We start from the raw sequence: 15,988 nt of genomic DNA, 5'->3' as shown, positions 1-15,988 counted from the left end.
ATTTTTATTCAATGTGGATCTGATATTTGTAAAATCAATTATCATGTACATTGCTTATAATGGCATTAAAATTATTAAATATTTTATTTCGTCTGATTGCCAATTAATTTAATTACTTATTAATTCCCAATTAAATCTTTTATTTTTATCCGATTACTTGGAGGCCAGTTTCTCTTCAGTCCGAATTCCAGTGTTGAGCAACGCCGGCGGTGGGCCTGCGATCAGGTGGCAGCCCCAAGGGAAACTGATTGCTCAGCTCCGCCCGAAACGAAACAATAACACAAACTGTTCATTTAGTTCGGAATTCTCGGAATCCAGCAGCACCATGTCCACACTGAACCGCCCCAAATCCCCGCACACGCCCACCGCCATTAAAAAAGGCGAGAAGGAGGACAGTTTTTGGGATAAGTTCAGCACTTTGGGTCGCAAACGCGGCACCCGCGAAGGTGAGTGGACCACTTGGAGCTCTCTAGTTGGGTCTTCTTTGCCAGGAATTGATGGGCATACCAGAGTATTCCATTCTTGGAGTCCTGAACCTCTGAAAAGTGACCTAATATGGCCCAGTCGATCCTCCCCCTGCGCACAGGAAGCTCTTCTGGGAACAGATGTGCGGATGCGCTGATTAATCAGAACATTGCGTCACTGTTGACCAACACACGCAAACGGAGCTAGCAAGCGAGAGTGTGCGTGTGTGTGCTTGTGTGATGGCCTTGTGTCGTCACCGTTTTTGTTTACCTTGTTGATGGTTTCTTAAAATACCCTAAATACGCCCCCGCTTTCTCCATTTGCAGTGAAGAAGGTCCAGGAGGAAGGCAAGTACGCCATCGACTCACCCGGTTCGCCCAGCCAGTATGACATCCCGCCGGAGGACTATGCCCTGCGTAAGTTCATTTGCTTATAAATGCGATTCCCACAACTCATCTCATTTGATCCCCTAGGCGAGCACGAACAGCGCGCCGTCATCGATCCGCAGTCCATCAGCGATCCAGAGGTGATAAAGCTGCAGCGCATCCTCGTCGATTGGATCAACGACGAGCTGGCCGAGCAGCGCATCATTGTCCAGCACCTGGAAGAGGACATGTACGACGGCCAGGTGCTGCACAAGCTGTGGGAGAAGCTCACCGGCAAGAAGCTGGACGTTCCGGAGGTCACCCAGTCGGAGCAGGGACAGCACGAGAAGCTAAACATCGTCCTGAAGGCCGTCAACCATGTAAGTAGAAAATATTAGATTTATATATATGTATGTAATAATAATCATTTAAAAATAAATTTTACAATTACCCCCACAGACGCTTGGCTTTCACCAAAAGATTCCCAAGTGGTCGGTGGCTAGCGTGCACTCGAAGAACATCGTGGCCATACTGCATCTGCTAGTGGCTCTGGTGCGTCACTTCCGGGCGCCCGTTCGCCTGCCGGAGAACGTGTTCGTGACCGTCGTGATTGCGGAGAAGAATGCGGGCGTGCTGAATGCGCAGAAGTTCCAGGAGCAGATCACGTCCGAGTACGACGACCTGGGCATGCGCTGCGAAAAGGACGCCTTCGACACGCTGATCGACTGTGCACCAGACAAGCTGGCCGTGGTGAAGAAGTCCTTGATCACGTTCGTGAACAAGCACCTGGCCAAGCTGAACTTTGAGATCAGCGATCTGAACACGGACTTCCGCGACGGCGTCTACCTTTGCCTTCTGATGGGCCTGCTCGGCGGATTCTTTGTGCCGCTGCATGAGTTCCATTTAACGCCGCAGGATGTGGATCAGATGGTCAGCAACGTGGCGTTCGCCTTCGACCTGATGCAGGACGTGGGCTTGCCCAAGCCAAAGGCGCGACCGGAGGACATCGTGAACATGGACCTGAAGTCCACCCTGCGCGTCCTCTACAGCCTGTTCACCATGTTCAGAGACTATGCCTGAGTGGGAGCCGGATGAAGCGAGCCAGCAGGTCGCAAGAGCAACAATCGGCGCCAATTTTACATTTTATATTAACTTTTTGATAGTGTTTACACGCTTAATTTATGTGCGTTCTCGCAACTGGTTGTAAGCGATGCAGCGGTTACAGCTAACGATCCTAAATCTCAAAACCATAACTAAATGCTGCACAGCGTACAATCAGCCAACGGAATGTTTATATATATATATATATATATTTATGAGTGTCGTACGTCTAACCACTGCGAACTGCTCCAGGTTCAGATTGCTCGGAGCAGGACGGAGCAGAGCTAACCCAAACCCAAACCCGGCGGCCAGTTGTTAACTTGTCTTACTCACGTGCCAGACGTTGTAGTTGTTACTAAGTGAATTTATTGTATTAATACACAATTAAAACACAATAACCGAGATTGTGCCTTCAGATCACACAGAACTTTTGCAAATTATGTCACAGATCAGATATCAAAGCTGTAAATGTAGAAGTTTACGGAAAAGTCTTTCAAAAAAATTGTATTGTGTACGTTAAAAATTTGGATTAGAAAAATCAATAAATATTGCCAATAGCATATGTGTTATTCTATTTTAATCAGTTCCAAGGCGCAAAATTTTTTTGGGGCTGCAGCACTCACATACGCCAGCTTCCATCCCATTCACATGTAAGTTGTTTCGAGCGTCTCGAATTGAAAGAGAACCCCAGTAATTTGTTTAACGCTTTGCTTTTTGAATTGTTGCGGTTGCGCGCGCAACTCGCAACGGTCTGTTATCGATCACAGCTGCGAGCAGGCTGCCAGACTGCTCCCCTTATGGGAACAATTCTGTTTCGATTTCCGATTGCTGGCCAGTATAATTTGAAAAAGTTACTGAGCTGCCCGGACTTTTGTCCTTGGCCAGGTCCTGGCCAGGATTTTTAAGGCCTGAATTTAGTAGCTTCTGCTGAGTGCAACCGCTTAAATAACAACCAGAAGTGTCCTAAAGTAATGTTTCGTTTCGAAACAAGGTGGCAACCATGCGCATGCTTTTTATGATTTTCACAATAGCCGAGCGAAGTTTCAAGATTCTAGAACTGCCCACCACACCAACGCTCCTGCTGCGCCGCCAGTGCCACAACTACGGCTACGACTATATCAGCCCCACGCACATCGAACTCAGCAGGGAGGCCACTCGCCTGGTAATCCGCCGTCTGCAGCGCACAGTGCTCCGCCTGATCCGTGACCCGGACTTCATCATGTCCGCCGAGGCGAATCCCGAGACGGATAAGGAGCACCAGGAGTTTCCATTCGCGGCGAACCGCAAGGCTGGCGCTAACGCCGGCGCCGGCAAACAGGACTCCAACTGCCGCACTTGCAATGATTTCAAGTCCTGGTCCAAGCAGCAACGCCTCATCTCCAACGTGCAGAGCGCCAAGGTGATGTGACTTCGTTGGCCACCTTGCCTCCGCAACCAGCACATTAACAATCGCCTCTCCCCTCTCTGCATATCCCTCCAGGTGAAGCACATGGCCGCCGCCGAGAAGCTGACCGTTAACGCCGCCGAAGATCCGCTGCCCCGCGACGACTGCCCGCTGGACAAGGTGCGGCTGGGAATCTCCACCTGGGGACTGCTCCACACCATGGCCGCCTTCTACTCGGACAACCCTACAGACACCGAGAAGCGCGACATGAAGACTTTCTTTGAAGTTCTGTCGCGCCTTTATCCCTGCGAGTTTTGCGCCAAGGACTTTCGCACCGAGTAAGTGGATCTTCGCACCATCTAAGCACGCCGACACTTTAACTTTTTATTGCAGCTTGGACGTGAACCCCATCAATGTGAACTCTCAGAAAGAGCTGGCACTGTGGCTGTGCAAGTTCCACAACCGGGTCAACGACAAACTGGGCAAGCCGCTCTTCGACTGCACCAAAGTGAACGAGAGGTGGCGCGACGGCTGGCTGGACGGCTCCTGCGACTAGGCGCCGCAGCCACCTCTCGCCGATAAGCCCCGTCTCCCGCCCGTTGCCGGTTGCCATGTTGACCAGACTTTGTCCCACATTTTGCTCGGCTGGGCCACAACCACAACCACGGAACACGGGACTACTGCTCGACGGTGATCCGCCACCACCCAAACGTGTGCCCTGTTTCTGGCCAGAGCTCACCAGTCGGAACCTGCGTCATCGTGACATTAAATTGAGTTATGTTGTAATAGAGCGACACACCGAAGGTCCATTGTTAAATGATTTGCTGGCTATGAACTCTCCGAGAATACACACATTATGTTGAGGACCCCTTTTGTGCGTATTCACTGGCCCTGCAGATATCACAATCTCTGAAATACCGTCTGGCTGTTATTAGATTAGAATGGTGGCCCTTTTCTGTCCAATCATGGGTGTATGGAGCTTGTACTGCGATAAGCTGGTAGTAGAAAGATCTAGATCGTTTACTGCTTGCATGGAGTGCGATATGCGGGTTGGTTAAATCAAATTTAGCGAACTTAGGTGGCTTTTCTAATATAACATGATTACTTGGACTTGTTCAGCCTTAGCAATTTTTGTAAGTAGTATAAGAATGGAAATTAAATTTGGGTAACCTTAAACATTTTATAACTCAAATATAGATAAACGATATTTTCGATAAGAAATTGAAGGCGATATCTTTCATCCAGAGAAATAGCCAGATTTGGCCGGGAAATAGCTACCACCGCAGCGCCGCTGCCCACACTTTACCGAGGTAGCCAACACTGGCACAGATCGAACTACAGTTAGTTGCCTGCTGGCTTTTGCGCGTCGCACGTATCACTTCGTCAGATTTTTCGATTTGGCCGAGCAGAGAAGAGTGTAATTACCAAACAAAGAAATGCGCCTGGCTTAAATTGAATAAATAAAAGCGCCTGCCGTGTGTGACAATCACTTTGCCCACCCCCTTTGGCCAGAAAAGGAGCGCCACTAGCAGCGGAGGAAGAAGCAGCAGCAGCGCCACTAGTTGTAGTAGTCGAAGAAGAAGAAGGTGCCCACTGTGAGAGAGAGAGAGAGCGACCGAGACCGAGAGAGGACGAAGCAAAGACAGGGCTGTTCGACAACCAGGTGTTTACATCCTGCTATCCCCCATCTGTGTGTGTGCATGTCCGTCTGAGTGTGCGTGTGTGTGTCGTCATCGAACAGCCGTTTAAAATATTGAAATCCGTGCAATAAACAATAGTGTCTGTTCCCCTTCCATATTTATTTATTATATTTTTTTTTTTTTTTTATTTTTTTCCCTGTGCCCCCCCTACGTGCGGTTAATCGAACATTGAAGTGCGAACGCGAAATTGCGAATTGTAAAATTCACAAGCTGCCCAATTCGAAGCCAAACGAAATATCCGTAGCCACATCGCAACAGCAGAATGGCCCCGGCTCTGAGCAAGTTGGCCAACAACCAGAGCGCCATCGTCGGCGTGGCGGGCATGACGGCGGCCATCTGGATAATTGCCTACGGAAAGATGTCCAACAAGAAGAGGTAAGCTCCCTTAACTCTTAACTACGGATTATTGTGGCTGAAATATGCCTATGCCTATGCTGTATTCGTATTCCGTAGTATTCTAGCCACATCTCAGTGCAAAAGGTCTCGGTCGTGGCCATCGAAATGGCCATGATATTGAATTTGATGCGTGTGTACATATAGATTTGTTTGCGAAACATACGATGCCACTATAGTGGGTATATAGTGGGTCATCTGGCGGACGGTTGACGGCAAACTGGTTTTCCGATGGTTTTTTCTGCCACACTATATGCACTTCCCCCTTTTCCATTGTGCTCCGCTTTCAATTGATCCGTCCAGCAGCCGTGCACAGTGGGCCAGCCAGTCCGTTTGCTGCTTAAAAACAGTTGGAAGTTGAAAGAAGTTGGGTCAAGAAGTTTGGAAGCCACAGTTCACGTTGTAAGATGGTACTACTCAAAAGATACCCCAAAGAGGTGTAGATAAGAGTAGATTAGAGTTCATAGATTCCCTTAAGTAGACATGAACCAAAGTAGTTGGATCCAATGCACTCCTTTCCTATGTGTAGACTATTATCTATGAACCGAGGAATTCCGCGTTCCAAGCAGGTAGTGCTTGATAGGCACTATAATTTCCGGTCAAGCAGCAACTATTTGCCCAAATTCTGTGCTTTAGCTCGATTAGCAAAGCCTTGGCGGCTCTCGACATTTATGGCCCGAAGCACCACTTCTTGCGGTCTGTTTCTCAATTGTGGTGTTGTTCAAGGATTTCCCCATCGAGCACCTGCGATTCTCCAGCCGGTCTCGATACCCCAGTTAAGGGCCACGTTTCGGTGTTTGGATGGACTTGGTCTTTGGCGCTAATCTAATCGGTACCACGCCAGTCTACAGCACTCCATCTATATGCGTCCCATTTCACTATCGCCACTCGTGCCGATTATGCTGTTGTTAACGCGCCCGATATTTGGCCATATGCGATGTGCGATGTGCGGTGTTCGGTGTTCGGCGCGCAATTCCTCACTATCAGTCCATTCCATCTAATTGAATCAAGTGAAAGGGGGGCGAGCGGGCACATTCGACTATTTGCATGACAGAGGCAATTAATTAGACAGATTGCGGCGGACAAGTGGAGTGCATTGCCGCAATACCGCAATACCGCATGGGATTGGATGTGCCGTGTATGCATGTGCCATTTGATAATTACTCCCATTACTCCGAGCAATCCATGCACTCCGAGTACTCCATGTACTCCGGGTACTCCGCACTGTCCGCACCTTCTGCAGTGCACTGCACTTTGGCTGGCGATCGAAATCGAGCATTTTAATGCGCTGTCTGCTGGTCGTTGTTTACTTTTTTATGCAACTTATACTTGCGAGCGGGGATGGCCGCCACTTGTGGATGGCCGGTAAATTTATGCGCCATTCCATTGTTCGAATTCAATGGATGCAGTGGCTGTACACTCCAGAGTCCAATCAAATGGGCTTCATAAGCGGAGCTAAGTCGTTTACTCTTGTAGTTACTCATTTTAATCGTTTTATGATTCATTGATAGCAACAGAGTTTTTACTCAAGATGTCTTGCAATCGCAAAGTCTAAGCTAATCGCTAAATGATTGTGCAAAAGGCGAGCTATAATGTTGTAAAGGGACTTTTTCACTTTTTGACTGTAGCAAGAAAGAGTTTCCGAATACTTAGTAAAGTTTCTTGCACAACTTTCAAGGCCCATTTTTATCGCTCTGTTTATGGCCTCATATCACAAGGACAGGCCCTAGAATCAAACGATTTCCAATGAAACGATTATTGTCAACTGATATGGTTATGTGTTAGCTTGTAGCACCGCCAGCAAGTGCTATCCAATCCTCCAGGGGTAGGACAACACCCAAGCGCATCATGTGTCCAACTGTCCAAGCATTTTGACGTACACAGCAGCCTGTCTTGCAATCGAACACGCAACAACCGGTGGGCAGTTGCCGTTTGATGTTGCAACACACTCAAATTGTACCCTTACCCCCCCCAACCCATGCTCATACCCATACACATGCCCATGCCCATGCCCATGCCCATGCCCAAACCCGCGCCCATTCCATGGATGACATGATGACACCCGAGTATAAAGCATAAACATTACAGCCGTGCCTTTTAATGACTTGCGCCGGGCGCACATCATTGGACAGCGAAAAACGCCGAGGACCAGTGGCTTCTGGTTTTATTTTTCCATTTCCATTCCCAGCTCTTTGACTTCGTGACGGCGGGAGGAGGGGTATTGGGGGGTAAGTGGGGAATAGGTGTTAATTTGTGTACAACTTGCTCTGTTTTTCGCAGGTAGACACATTCTCGCCCCGCCCGCTGTTGCGCAATACCTTGTGTGTGCTTGTGCTCCAGAGCTTCGGATGGGAAAGAAGTGGACTCATTCAGTGGGGCGACATGGGGGGACCTTGGGCCCGGGAAACGCTTGGCCCTCGGTAATCGGATTGCCCCGAAAGGCAGCCATTTGTCGTGTAATTTGTATAATTTTCGCCTTTACTCGGCCGGTGCGTGAAATGAGATCGTAATTTCAATGCAGATTCGCAGCCGAGCTCTGACATTTGCACCTGTTGCGGATGCCACGTTGCCAAGGCCTCCCGCTCACCCGTTCTCTCTCTCTCCCTCTCTCTCTCTCTCTGTTCTCCGAGACATCGCAATTGGAATCGAGTGAGTGTGTGACTGCCGGCATACTCACTACAGGTCTACAGTTTTATAGTTCTACAGTTCTACAGGTCTACAATTCTACAGGTCTACAAGTAATAGCCAAGGCAACAGGTGATGAGTGTGCCCGCCGAGCTATCTATCTTGTGGCGAGCATTCTCATTCTCATATCAGACATTAGCTCGATAGGGGAACGCTATGCGGCAAAAGAACCGCTGAACTTTGATCGCAATCGCTGGCAATATCGCCGACTATATCTGAGTCAGACGGCTACCGATCTTCTCGCGCCCGGGTTCAATGTGCCCCCCATTAGGCGATCGTCGGCGATTAGAGAAAGAGAGATTTGGATGAATCGCATGGTCAGGCGAATCGGGATGGGGAAAGCGAAAGGGAATGGGAATGGGTATGGGTATGGCAATGGGAGCCACGGGGGTGACCTATGGACCCAAACACATGTTCCACGTTTAGGCGGTGAAAACAAGTTTAATATACGGAATCAAAAAAGGAAAACCACACGAGACACAGCCAGACACACGGACGGATTGAGAGATAGACAGATGGACACATATATGTATGTTTATATATATATAAATAAATACAAGAGCGCTATGAATAATTCAGTGATCTGCGCAGCGATATCTAAGAAATAACCAAGTCATCACGACTCGTCGCTTTTTCCAGCCTGCAGATAACCAAGGCGCGAGCTTTGTACTTTGTTTGGCCTAACATACCAGTAACCAGTAACCAGTAGCACCACCCCCACCCCACATCTCATCACCCACATCATCCGCCTCGTCCCATAGACTTCGAACCTTAGCGCTGCCTTACTCCATCCGATCCAATCCGATCCGATGCGATACGATCCGATTAACGATCCAATGCCGGATAGCCAATGGGCCAGTGGTTCGTAGTGATGATGATGATGACCGGCTGCAGCGCTCGTGTTGAGCTGGTCAGCGCTGCCGGCGCTCATAATTGGACACCAGTTTTCATCCGGACCTTGATCCCATTGCGATTAGCAGCTCACAGGAATTCAAACACCTTTCTTGGCTGTATTTCGTGCTGAAAACTAGGGGAAATGCACTATTTTAAAGTCATTGCGTTTCAGATGGTAGATTTCAAAGTTAACTAAATGATTAATTGATCGATTCAATGGCATGTCAGTTGGGAAATGCAATAGGAGTTTTCCTATATCTTTGAAATAATGAGTACTTTGCTCACAGCAATAAATATTTGCAGTATTGCTGCATGTTTGTTTATCAAACGAGTCGCATATGTGGAGTGGCGGTTTGTTAACGCACACAAAATTTAACGATAAACAGGTTGCATTGTGTATAATTTACCGGATTGTAAAGTACGATGAATGGTGGATGGGTGATGGGGATGATCGAGCCGTTTTATTCCAACCTAATGAAGTGCGGTGCTGTGAAAAGTCATGGCTCATCTCGGCGTCTTAATTGTTAGATTTAATCGCACACCTCCATTGCAAATAAGCGACTTTATGGTGGCATTAAACACGAAGTTCGTTCTTTATGTGCAGCGGCGATGACAGCGACTTGCTATGAAAAGGCAAAGGTTGATATTCAAATTGGCTATATAAACAGGGAGTTTAACCATTGTAATTTATTTCATAAATTTGCCATCAACATTGCACATTTGTCAAGCCAGTCGACTTGCTAATGATCGAAACTGCACAATATTGTTGGTTAAGAAATGTTTAGCGAGATAAGAGGTGAAGCTCAGCAGTTTTTAATGTGTTTATTAAGTCATAATTCAAATCCATTTGTGACCAATGGGTATTGTAACCATTTGTTGTTATCTTTAGTTGGAAGTAGTCTTTGAGTTATTAAAGTCTCTTAAAGAGAATGGTCTCATATCACATTTTATTCCTTTAAACGGCGGATAGACTAGCTACAACCATTGAACCTGAATTCTCCATTGCAGAAAACCTGGCTATGAGGACAAGATCCAGTACACAATCGCCGAGAAGAAGGAGAAGAAGGCGGCAAAGGCGCACGTTAACTCAGTATTCTTCAAACAGCTCCGCCAGTTGCTCCGTAAGTAGAACGATTGATTGAATGATCAGCAGTCCCTTTATGTACCTATCCATTGCAGCCATCCTCATTCCCGGCTTCTGGAGCATTGAGACTGGCCTGCTCTTCCTGGTGGCCGCCGCACTGATTGGCCGCTCTGTTAGCGACATCTGGATGATCCAGAACGCGACGGTGGTGGAGAGCACCATCATACACATGAACCGCACCAAGTTCAAGACGGCGCTCCTGAAATATCTGACAGCTCTGCCAGCGGTATGGAAATAACTATTGATATAACCCTGTTAAACGAATGACATTATCTTCGTATGCCTGTTCCTTGCAGATCTCCGTTGTGACCAACGTCCTCAAGTGGAGTTTGGGTGAGCTGAAGCTGAGGTTCCGCACCAACCTGACACACCACCTGTACAGTCAGTACCTAAAGTGAGTGCCATGATTAGATAGCTGCGCTATTGGACAGATGTTAACAATATTCGTTCGATTGCAGTGGCTACACCTACTACAAAATGTCCAACCTGGACAACAGGATAGCCAACGCCGATCAGCTGCTGACCACAGACATTGACAAGTTCTGCGAGAGCGCCACGGACCTCTACTCCAACATCAGCAAACCCGTGCTGGACATCTTCATCTACGTGTACCGCCTGACGGTGAATCTGGGCGGCAAGACGCCATCGATTCTGATGCTCTACCTGCTGTTCGCCGGCGTCTTCCTGACGCGCCTGCGCCGCCCCACTGGTCGCCTGACCGTCGAGGAGCAGAAGCTGGAGGGCGAGTTCCGCTATGTAAACAGCCGGCTGATCACCAACTCCGAGGAGGTGGCCTTCTACCAGGGCAACGTGCGCGAGAAGCTCACACTGCTGGCCAGCTACTCCAAGTTGCGTTCGCATCTGCGCAAGTTCCTCGAGTTCCGCGTCAGCATGGGCATCATCGATAACATCATCGGCAAATGTACGTGTACATCAACTAACATCCAAGTGCACCACATTCCATCAGCTGTCTCCCACAGATTTCGCCTCCATTGTCGGCTTCTATGCTGTCTCCATTCCGTTCTTCTCCGAAAACCATCCGCTGCTGTCCGGAGAACAGAGCGGCCAGCGCCTGCAGGCCTACTACACCTACGGACGCATGTTGGTCAAGCTGGCGGAGGCCATCGGACGCCTGGTGCTCGCTGGACGGGAGATGTCCCGCCTGGCCGGCTTCACCGCCCGCATGACCGAGCTAATTAAGGTTCTGAGCGACCTCAACAAGGGCACCTACGAACGCACCATGGTGAACGGCAACAACCTCGCGCAAAACGCCGTCGGATCAGCGTCGAGCAACTTTGGACCAAACAAGGGCATCATGTGCTTCGAGGACAACATCATCCGCTTCGAAAAGGTGCCACTGGTGACGCCCAACGGCGATGTCCTGCTGCAGGAGCTTACCTTTGAAGTGAAGTAAGTGAATGATACGACTGTGGGTTTCAGGACTCCATTAACCTGGTTTTGATTCGTATCATTGCAGGTCTGGCACAAACGTACTGGTGTGCGGTCCCAACGGCTGTGGCAAGTCCTCCCTGTTCCGCATCCTCGGTGAGCTGTGGCCAACGTGGGGCGGCAAGGTGACGAAACCCTCACGCGGCAAGCTTTTCTACGTACCTCAGAGGCCCTACATGACGCTGGGAACACTGCGTGACCAGGTGAGAAGGGATTCCAATACTTGTGTGTAGAGTATCTTTGTAACACATGCATCTGCTGCCATCGACAGATCATTTATCCGCACACGCGCGATGACATGCGTCGCCTGGGACACAGCGACGAGGATCTCATGCACTACCTGGACATCGTGCAGCTGACCTATCTGGAGCAGCGCGAGAACGGCCTGGACGCCATCGAGGACTGGATCGACGTGCTGTCCGGCGGCGAGAAGCAGCGCATTGCAATGGCCCGACTCTTCTACCACAAGCCGCAGTTCGCCATTCTGGACGAGTGCACCAGCGCCGTCTCCGTGGACGTGGAGGGCAAGATGTACAGCTATTGCCGCGAGGTGGGCATCACGCTGTTCACGGTCTCGCACCGCAAGTCCCTGTGGGCGCACCACGACTACTACCTCCAGTTCGACGGCCGGGGCAGCTACGAGTTTGCGACCATCGATCAGGATAAGGATCACTTCGGCTCCTAAAACTAGCAAATCCCATTCTTCCCCAAGCCCGATGCCCGATGACCACGACCAGAAGCTGCGCAGCCGCAACATCTGTGCTGGCAATTCGCGTTCCGTCTCATCCCGCTCTAGCCTCTCCTCCTCCTCCATATGGTGCACTGTATATACCGAGATTGTATATATTGCAAGATGGAAATTCTTCCTTGTTTCGTTTGTGATTGTTTCTTTTGTACGCTATTCCACACTATATTCCGTTTTAATATAATATCCTCCGCTGGGATTTTAGATGTGTAACTCTGAGAATCGAGCTGGTGTTAGTGATGTAAGCGTAAAGTAGTCGGCGCAAAGCCACATGCGATGGATGAGCGTTTAGAAAACCTTTTAGTAAATAACACACCTATACCTGTAGACCGCACAAGTCCCAAATCGCGCATAGAGAACTTATAGTATATTGTAAACTACACTTGGCTTATTCAAATGTTTTGTATTTTTGGTTGAATTGGAATTGGAATGGAACCTTGCACGGCAACAATGTATTGCATTAAACAGTGCAAGACGCAATAAATGTATATAAATATGAAAAAAAAAAAAACAATTTTTAAATCGTATATTTTCAATCGGAGTTTTCGCCATAACTTGGCCAAGAATGGCCGCACAGCTAAAATAAAAACTGTTTTGTGCTGCTAATAAACATAGCTAACTAAGTCTATCCCTACTTTTTCGATTTCCGGAAAAAAAAATTTTAACAAATTTTCGCATTTTCGATAAGGGGTACCATCATCAAAATTTGCAAAAAATTGCAAAAAATTAGCTTTTCAATGTATGTACATGGATCGATAGGGAATTTTGTTACGAATTCAACGAGGTATGGCATTCCACTTTTGGACAACTAATTTTGTTGCTATCGAAAAAAAACTGATACTTTTGATCAAAAAATCGAAAAAAATAAATTTTTGTAAAAATTCGTATTTAACCGTAGTTCCTCTGAGTGTGCTCGAACTACTTTCACTTTTTTGTCAGCCAGCGATTTTGGCCTGGCTGGCCTCATTTTCGGAGCGATAAAAAAGCTTTGGCTTATGCTTTCTGCACACTTGGGGCTCAGGCCAGTGTCCACCCACCAATCCACCGCCCGCCCAATCGACAACAACAATGCCCAGAGCTGAAAGCATGCGTTATTTAGAGGGGTTGAGCAGCGCACATGTGGCACCGCAGTGGAACGGAGCGGCAAGCTCCCACATCCAAGCCCCATCTAACGCCGATCTCCGCCTCCTGGAAAGGAAAAGGGAGGGATGCTGTCCAGCAAGGAAAATTCGTTTTGATTTTGCATGGACTTTTCAAAATTTATGCGCTATTTGAAATGTTACGCACGTGTGTGCGTATGTGTCCGTGTGAGTCCGTGTGTGTCCGTATGTGTCCGTATGTGTCCGTCGTCCTGTGCCCATGTGTTTGTACATTTAAACGAAATTAAATATCCAAAGGGGCGGGGAAACGGAATTTAAGGCTTGCTCGACCGAAAGTAGGATAAGCCAGGAATTTAAGCAAACCTAAGGTCCAACAAAATGGGCACAAAATCGTTGCAATTAATAAAATGGATGGGAAATCTGCTATAAATAGCTCTTGTTTAAAATCGAACTAAAGTGCAAAATAGAAATTAATTCTCTACAATATGCTTAAAAATGTATGTTAACAATAAAAACTATTCACATAGTAAATGTATGTGGCAATAGGAGTACGAGCTTGGTGCTACTTGGTACTACATATACATATTTCGTATTTGAACATCGCACTATTTTGCTCAGTGCACAAATCCCGCTTACAAACACACACATGGCAAATTTGAATCGTGTATATGTGTGCAGGCGTTGTGTAGTGGAAAGTTTCAATATTGGCTCAGCCGAAGGTCGCTGGGGGGAGGAGTGGTGGGGGTGTGGGGTGGGTGGCGTTTGCCCAACTGCCCAAAAACGCCCACAGTGACAGCACATATGTGGGCACACACACACACACACACACACTCATGCGTGGCCATGTATATTTATTTACATTATTCATGCACACACACACACACATCGGCACTTTTGAAAAATGCGTTTTATTCAAAGCGGAAGCATCACGCTCTGACCAAGGAATCGACGATGGGCGGAGTGGTCGGAGTGGGCGTGGGTGGTGGGCGATGGGCGGAGTTGGATGCTCGGTTCCCGGGGGGATTTAGACTTCAAGGTCTCCGATTCCGTGCTCCCAGCTTTCAGCTTTCAGCTCGCAGCTTCCAGCCCCCCAGCAGATGGACTCAACTTTGCCTCGTTTGCTCAACCCGAAATTTCAGCAGCATTTGGTGGGCTTACTTACACAGTCGCTTACAAGTTGGTAAACATATTTGCTGTATTCGCAATTGTCAAGGTACATAGTTTATAAGCAAATTGCCCACGCATATCCCTTAACTTGTGCTTACTCCACGAGTAACTCTCGTAAAGAGGCTATAGTATAAAATCAAATACTTCTAAAGATTGAGTTGTATAATCGCATAACATGAAAGCTTCTGACTTGAAACCTGGCCAGTGGATTAAATTGGAACTTCCTTTGCTTACAAGCCAGATTGGAATTGCTAAGGTTTCGTGGTGGTTGGACCTGCATCACAGACTGTTCAACTTTCTCCCATCAGCAGATGCGCATCTGTGGATCGTCTTATATCCCTGACCCGCCTCAATTTCGATTACCTTGTGACTTGCCACTTTCCACTCCCCGATTTTCCCTGATTTTTCCGGCGCGGCTGCAACGAATGCAACCAAATCGGATTGTTTAATCAAAAGACTGGCACACACCCACACCCACACACAAACTCAAAAGTCATTTGGACAATGGAAAACGGACCCTGAAGGACAGACAGGAACATGAATCGATTTTCGGGCTGTGTAACCGGCTTTGCCTGAAATGCTATTATCTTTCTTGATTTTCCACTGGATTAAGTGCACACACGGAGAAAATATTGTTAGTTAAATGCTGTTGAAAGCATTTGATGCCAGCAATCATAAAAATGCAAAATATTGCATGGAATCATCATTTTAATAATCTCCAATTACATAATAAAGTTTATAGTTTTTTAACGTGTTTTCAATATATTAATTATATTTAAATAGGTTCAGTCTTTACCATGTTGGCTTAAAAGGAAACAAATAAAAATATGAAGTATTTGAATTACTTGAAAAGCCTATTTAACTTTAAAAAGCTAGCATTTTCTCCCAGTGCAGATGGGCGTTCCCTGGAGAGAGCTGAGGTGCAACGAAATGCCGTCCTCTGAGTTCCTTGTTCTTCCCACACAGAACTCGATAACTTGGCGTGCAACAATAAATTACGTCCATATGACGGACACATTGCGTCTTAGAATGGGAGAGAATGAAGCCCATTCTCTCTGGTGTCCTTGAGCTATTCGCGTTTATGGGACAGCAAAGTTGCGATCAACAAAGGTATCACCAAATCAAACAAAAGAACTCACCACTGATAACCGAAAAACACAATATGGCAATCGAAACAAAGATCAAGATTTTGTAAAATTTACTTAAATTTTTAAACGCAACGTTGTCTTATTTCACAACTTGTTTATCTGGGGAAGATATATACAACAATCCTGTTGGATTTAAATTTGAGTTAATTTCTAGAATCTGCGTACTTCGTGAACTGGCCACGCATAAACGTTGCTCCTGGCCAGCCCACCTGATTTTCCACCATCAACTGCACGCAGTGCAAGCCACT

General features: G+C 47.4%; 3 protein-coding genes across 5 annotated transcripts; all 3 read left to right on the top strand.

Annotated features, from left to right (window-relative positions):
* The first annotated feature begins 211 nt into the window (after positions 1-211).
* LOC6525133 (beta-parvin) lies at positions 212-2,493 on the top strand. The gene is made up of 4 exons (XM_002100935.4): positions 212-446; positions 792-881; positions 939-1,210; positions 1,290-2,493. The coding sequence occupies exons 1-4, from the start codon at positions 326-328 to the stop codon at positions 1,908-1,910; spliced, it is 1,104 nt and encodes a 367-aa protein (XP_002100971.1). The 5' UTR covers positions 212-325; the 3' UTR covers positions 1,911-2,493.
* A 7-nt stretch (positions 2,494-2,500) lies between these two features.
* Positions 2,501-4,181, top strand: LOC6525132 (FAD-linked sulfhydryl oxidase ALR). Its single transcript, XM_002100934.3, has 4 exons — positions 2,501-2,581; positions 2,923-3,330; positions 3,412-3,653; positions 3,709-4,181. The coding sequence occupies exons 2-4, from the start codon at positions 2,932-2,934 to the stop codon at positions 3,869-3,871; spliced, it is 804 nt and encodes a 267-aa protein (XP_002100970.1). The 5' UTR covers positions 2,501-2,581; positions 2,923-2,931; the 3' UTR covers positions 3,872-4,181.
* Positions 4,182-4,639: 458 nt separating this feature from the next.
* LOC6525131 (ATP-binding cassette sub-family D member 3) lies at positions 4,640-12,836 on the top strand. Of its 3 annotated transcripts, none has more exons than XM_039376790.1 (9): positions 4,640-4,732; positions 5,190-5,390; positions 9,996-10,108; positions 10,167-10,357; positions 10,428-10,525; positions 10,590-11,053; positions 11,112-11,541; positions 11,609-11,783; positions 11,852-12,836. In XM_039376790.1, exons 2-9 carry the CDS (start codon positions 5,278-5,280, stop codon positions 12,263-12,265), a joined length of 1,998 nt encoding a protein of 665 aa, XP_039232724.1. In that variant the 5' UTR covers positions 4,640-4,732; positions 5,190-5,277; the 3' UTR covers positions 12,266-12,836. The 3 variants fall into 3 exon arrangements, with proteins under 3 accessions (XP_039232724.1, XP_002100969.1, XP_039232721.1); XM_002100933.3 differs by having other exon boundaries at positions 4,648-4,978; XM_039376787.1 differs by having other exon boundaries at positions 4,648-5,390.
* Positions 12,837-15,988: the final 3,152 nt, after the last annotated feature.

Source organism: Drosophila yakuba, chromosome X (assembly GCF_016746365.2).
Source record: "Drosophila yakuba strain Tai18E2 chromosome X, Prin_Dyak_Tai18E2_2.1, whole genome shotgun sequence".
NCBI classification, from domain to species: domain Eukaryota; kingdom Metazoa; phylum Arthropoda; class Insecta; order Diptera; family Drosophilidae; genus Drosophila; species Drosophila yakuba.
Note: the sequence above shows the minus strand (reverse complement) of the source record. Positions and strands in the feature narration are given on the sequence as shown.

Excerpts from the sequence above, each read along its gene's own strand:
- LOC6525133 (XM_002100935.4), top strand. The coding sequence starts at position 326 with ATGTCCACACTGAACCGCCCCAAATCCCCGCACACGCCCACCGCCATT. Across the intron at positions 447-791 it reads CAAACGCGGCACCCGCGAAG|TGAAGAAGGTCCAGGAGGAA; the intron begins GTGAGTGGACCA and ends CTCCATTTGCAG. Across the intron at positions 1,211-1,289 it reads TCCTGAAGGCCGTCAACCAT|ACGCTTGGCTTTCACCAAAA; the intron begins GTAAGTAGAAAA and ends TTACCCCCACAG.
- LOC6525132 (XM_002100934.3), top strand. The coding sequence starts at position 2,932 with ATGCGCATGCTTTTTATGATTTTCACAATAGCCGAGCGAAGTTTCAAG. Across the intron at positions 3,331-3,411 it reads CCAACGTGCAGAGCGCCAAG|GTGAAGCACATGGCCGCCGC; the intron begins GTGATGTGACTT and ends ATATCCCTCCAG. Across the intron at positions 3,654-3,708 it reads GCCAAGGACTTTCGCACCGA|CTTGGACGTGAACCCCATCA; the intron begins GTAAGTGGATCT and ends TTTTTATTGCAG.
- LOC6525131 (XM_039376790.1), top strand. The coding sequence starts at position 5,278 with ATGGCCCCGGCTCTGAGCAAGTTGGCCAACAACCAGAGCGCCATCGTC. Across the intron at positions 11,054-11,111 it reads CGATAACATCATCGGCAAAT|ATTTCGCCTCCATTGTCGGC; the intron begins GTACGTGTACAT and ends TGTCTCCCACAG. Across the intron at positions 11,542-11,608 it reads GAGCTTACCTTTGAAGTGAA|GTCTGGCACAAACGTACTGG; the intron begins GTAAGTGAATGA and ends GTATCATTGCAG.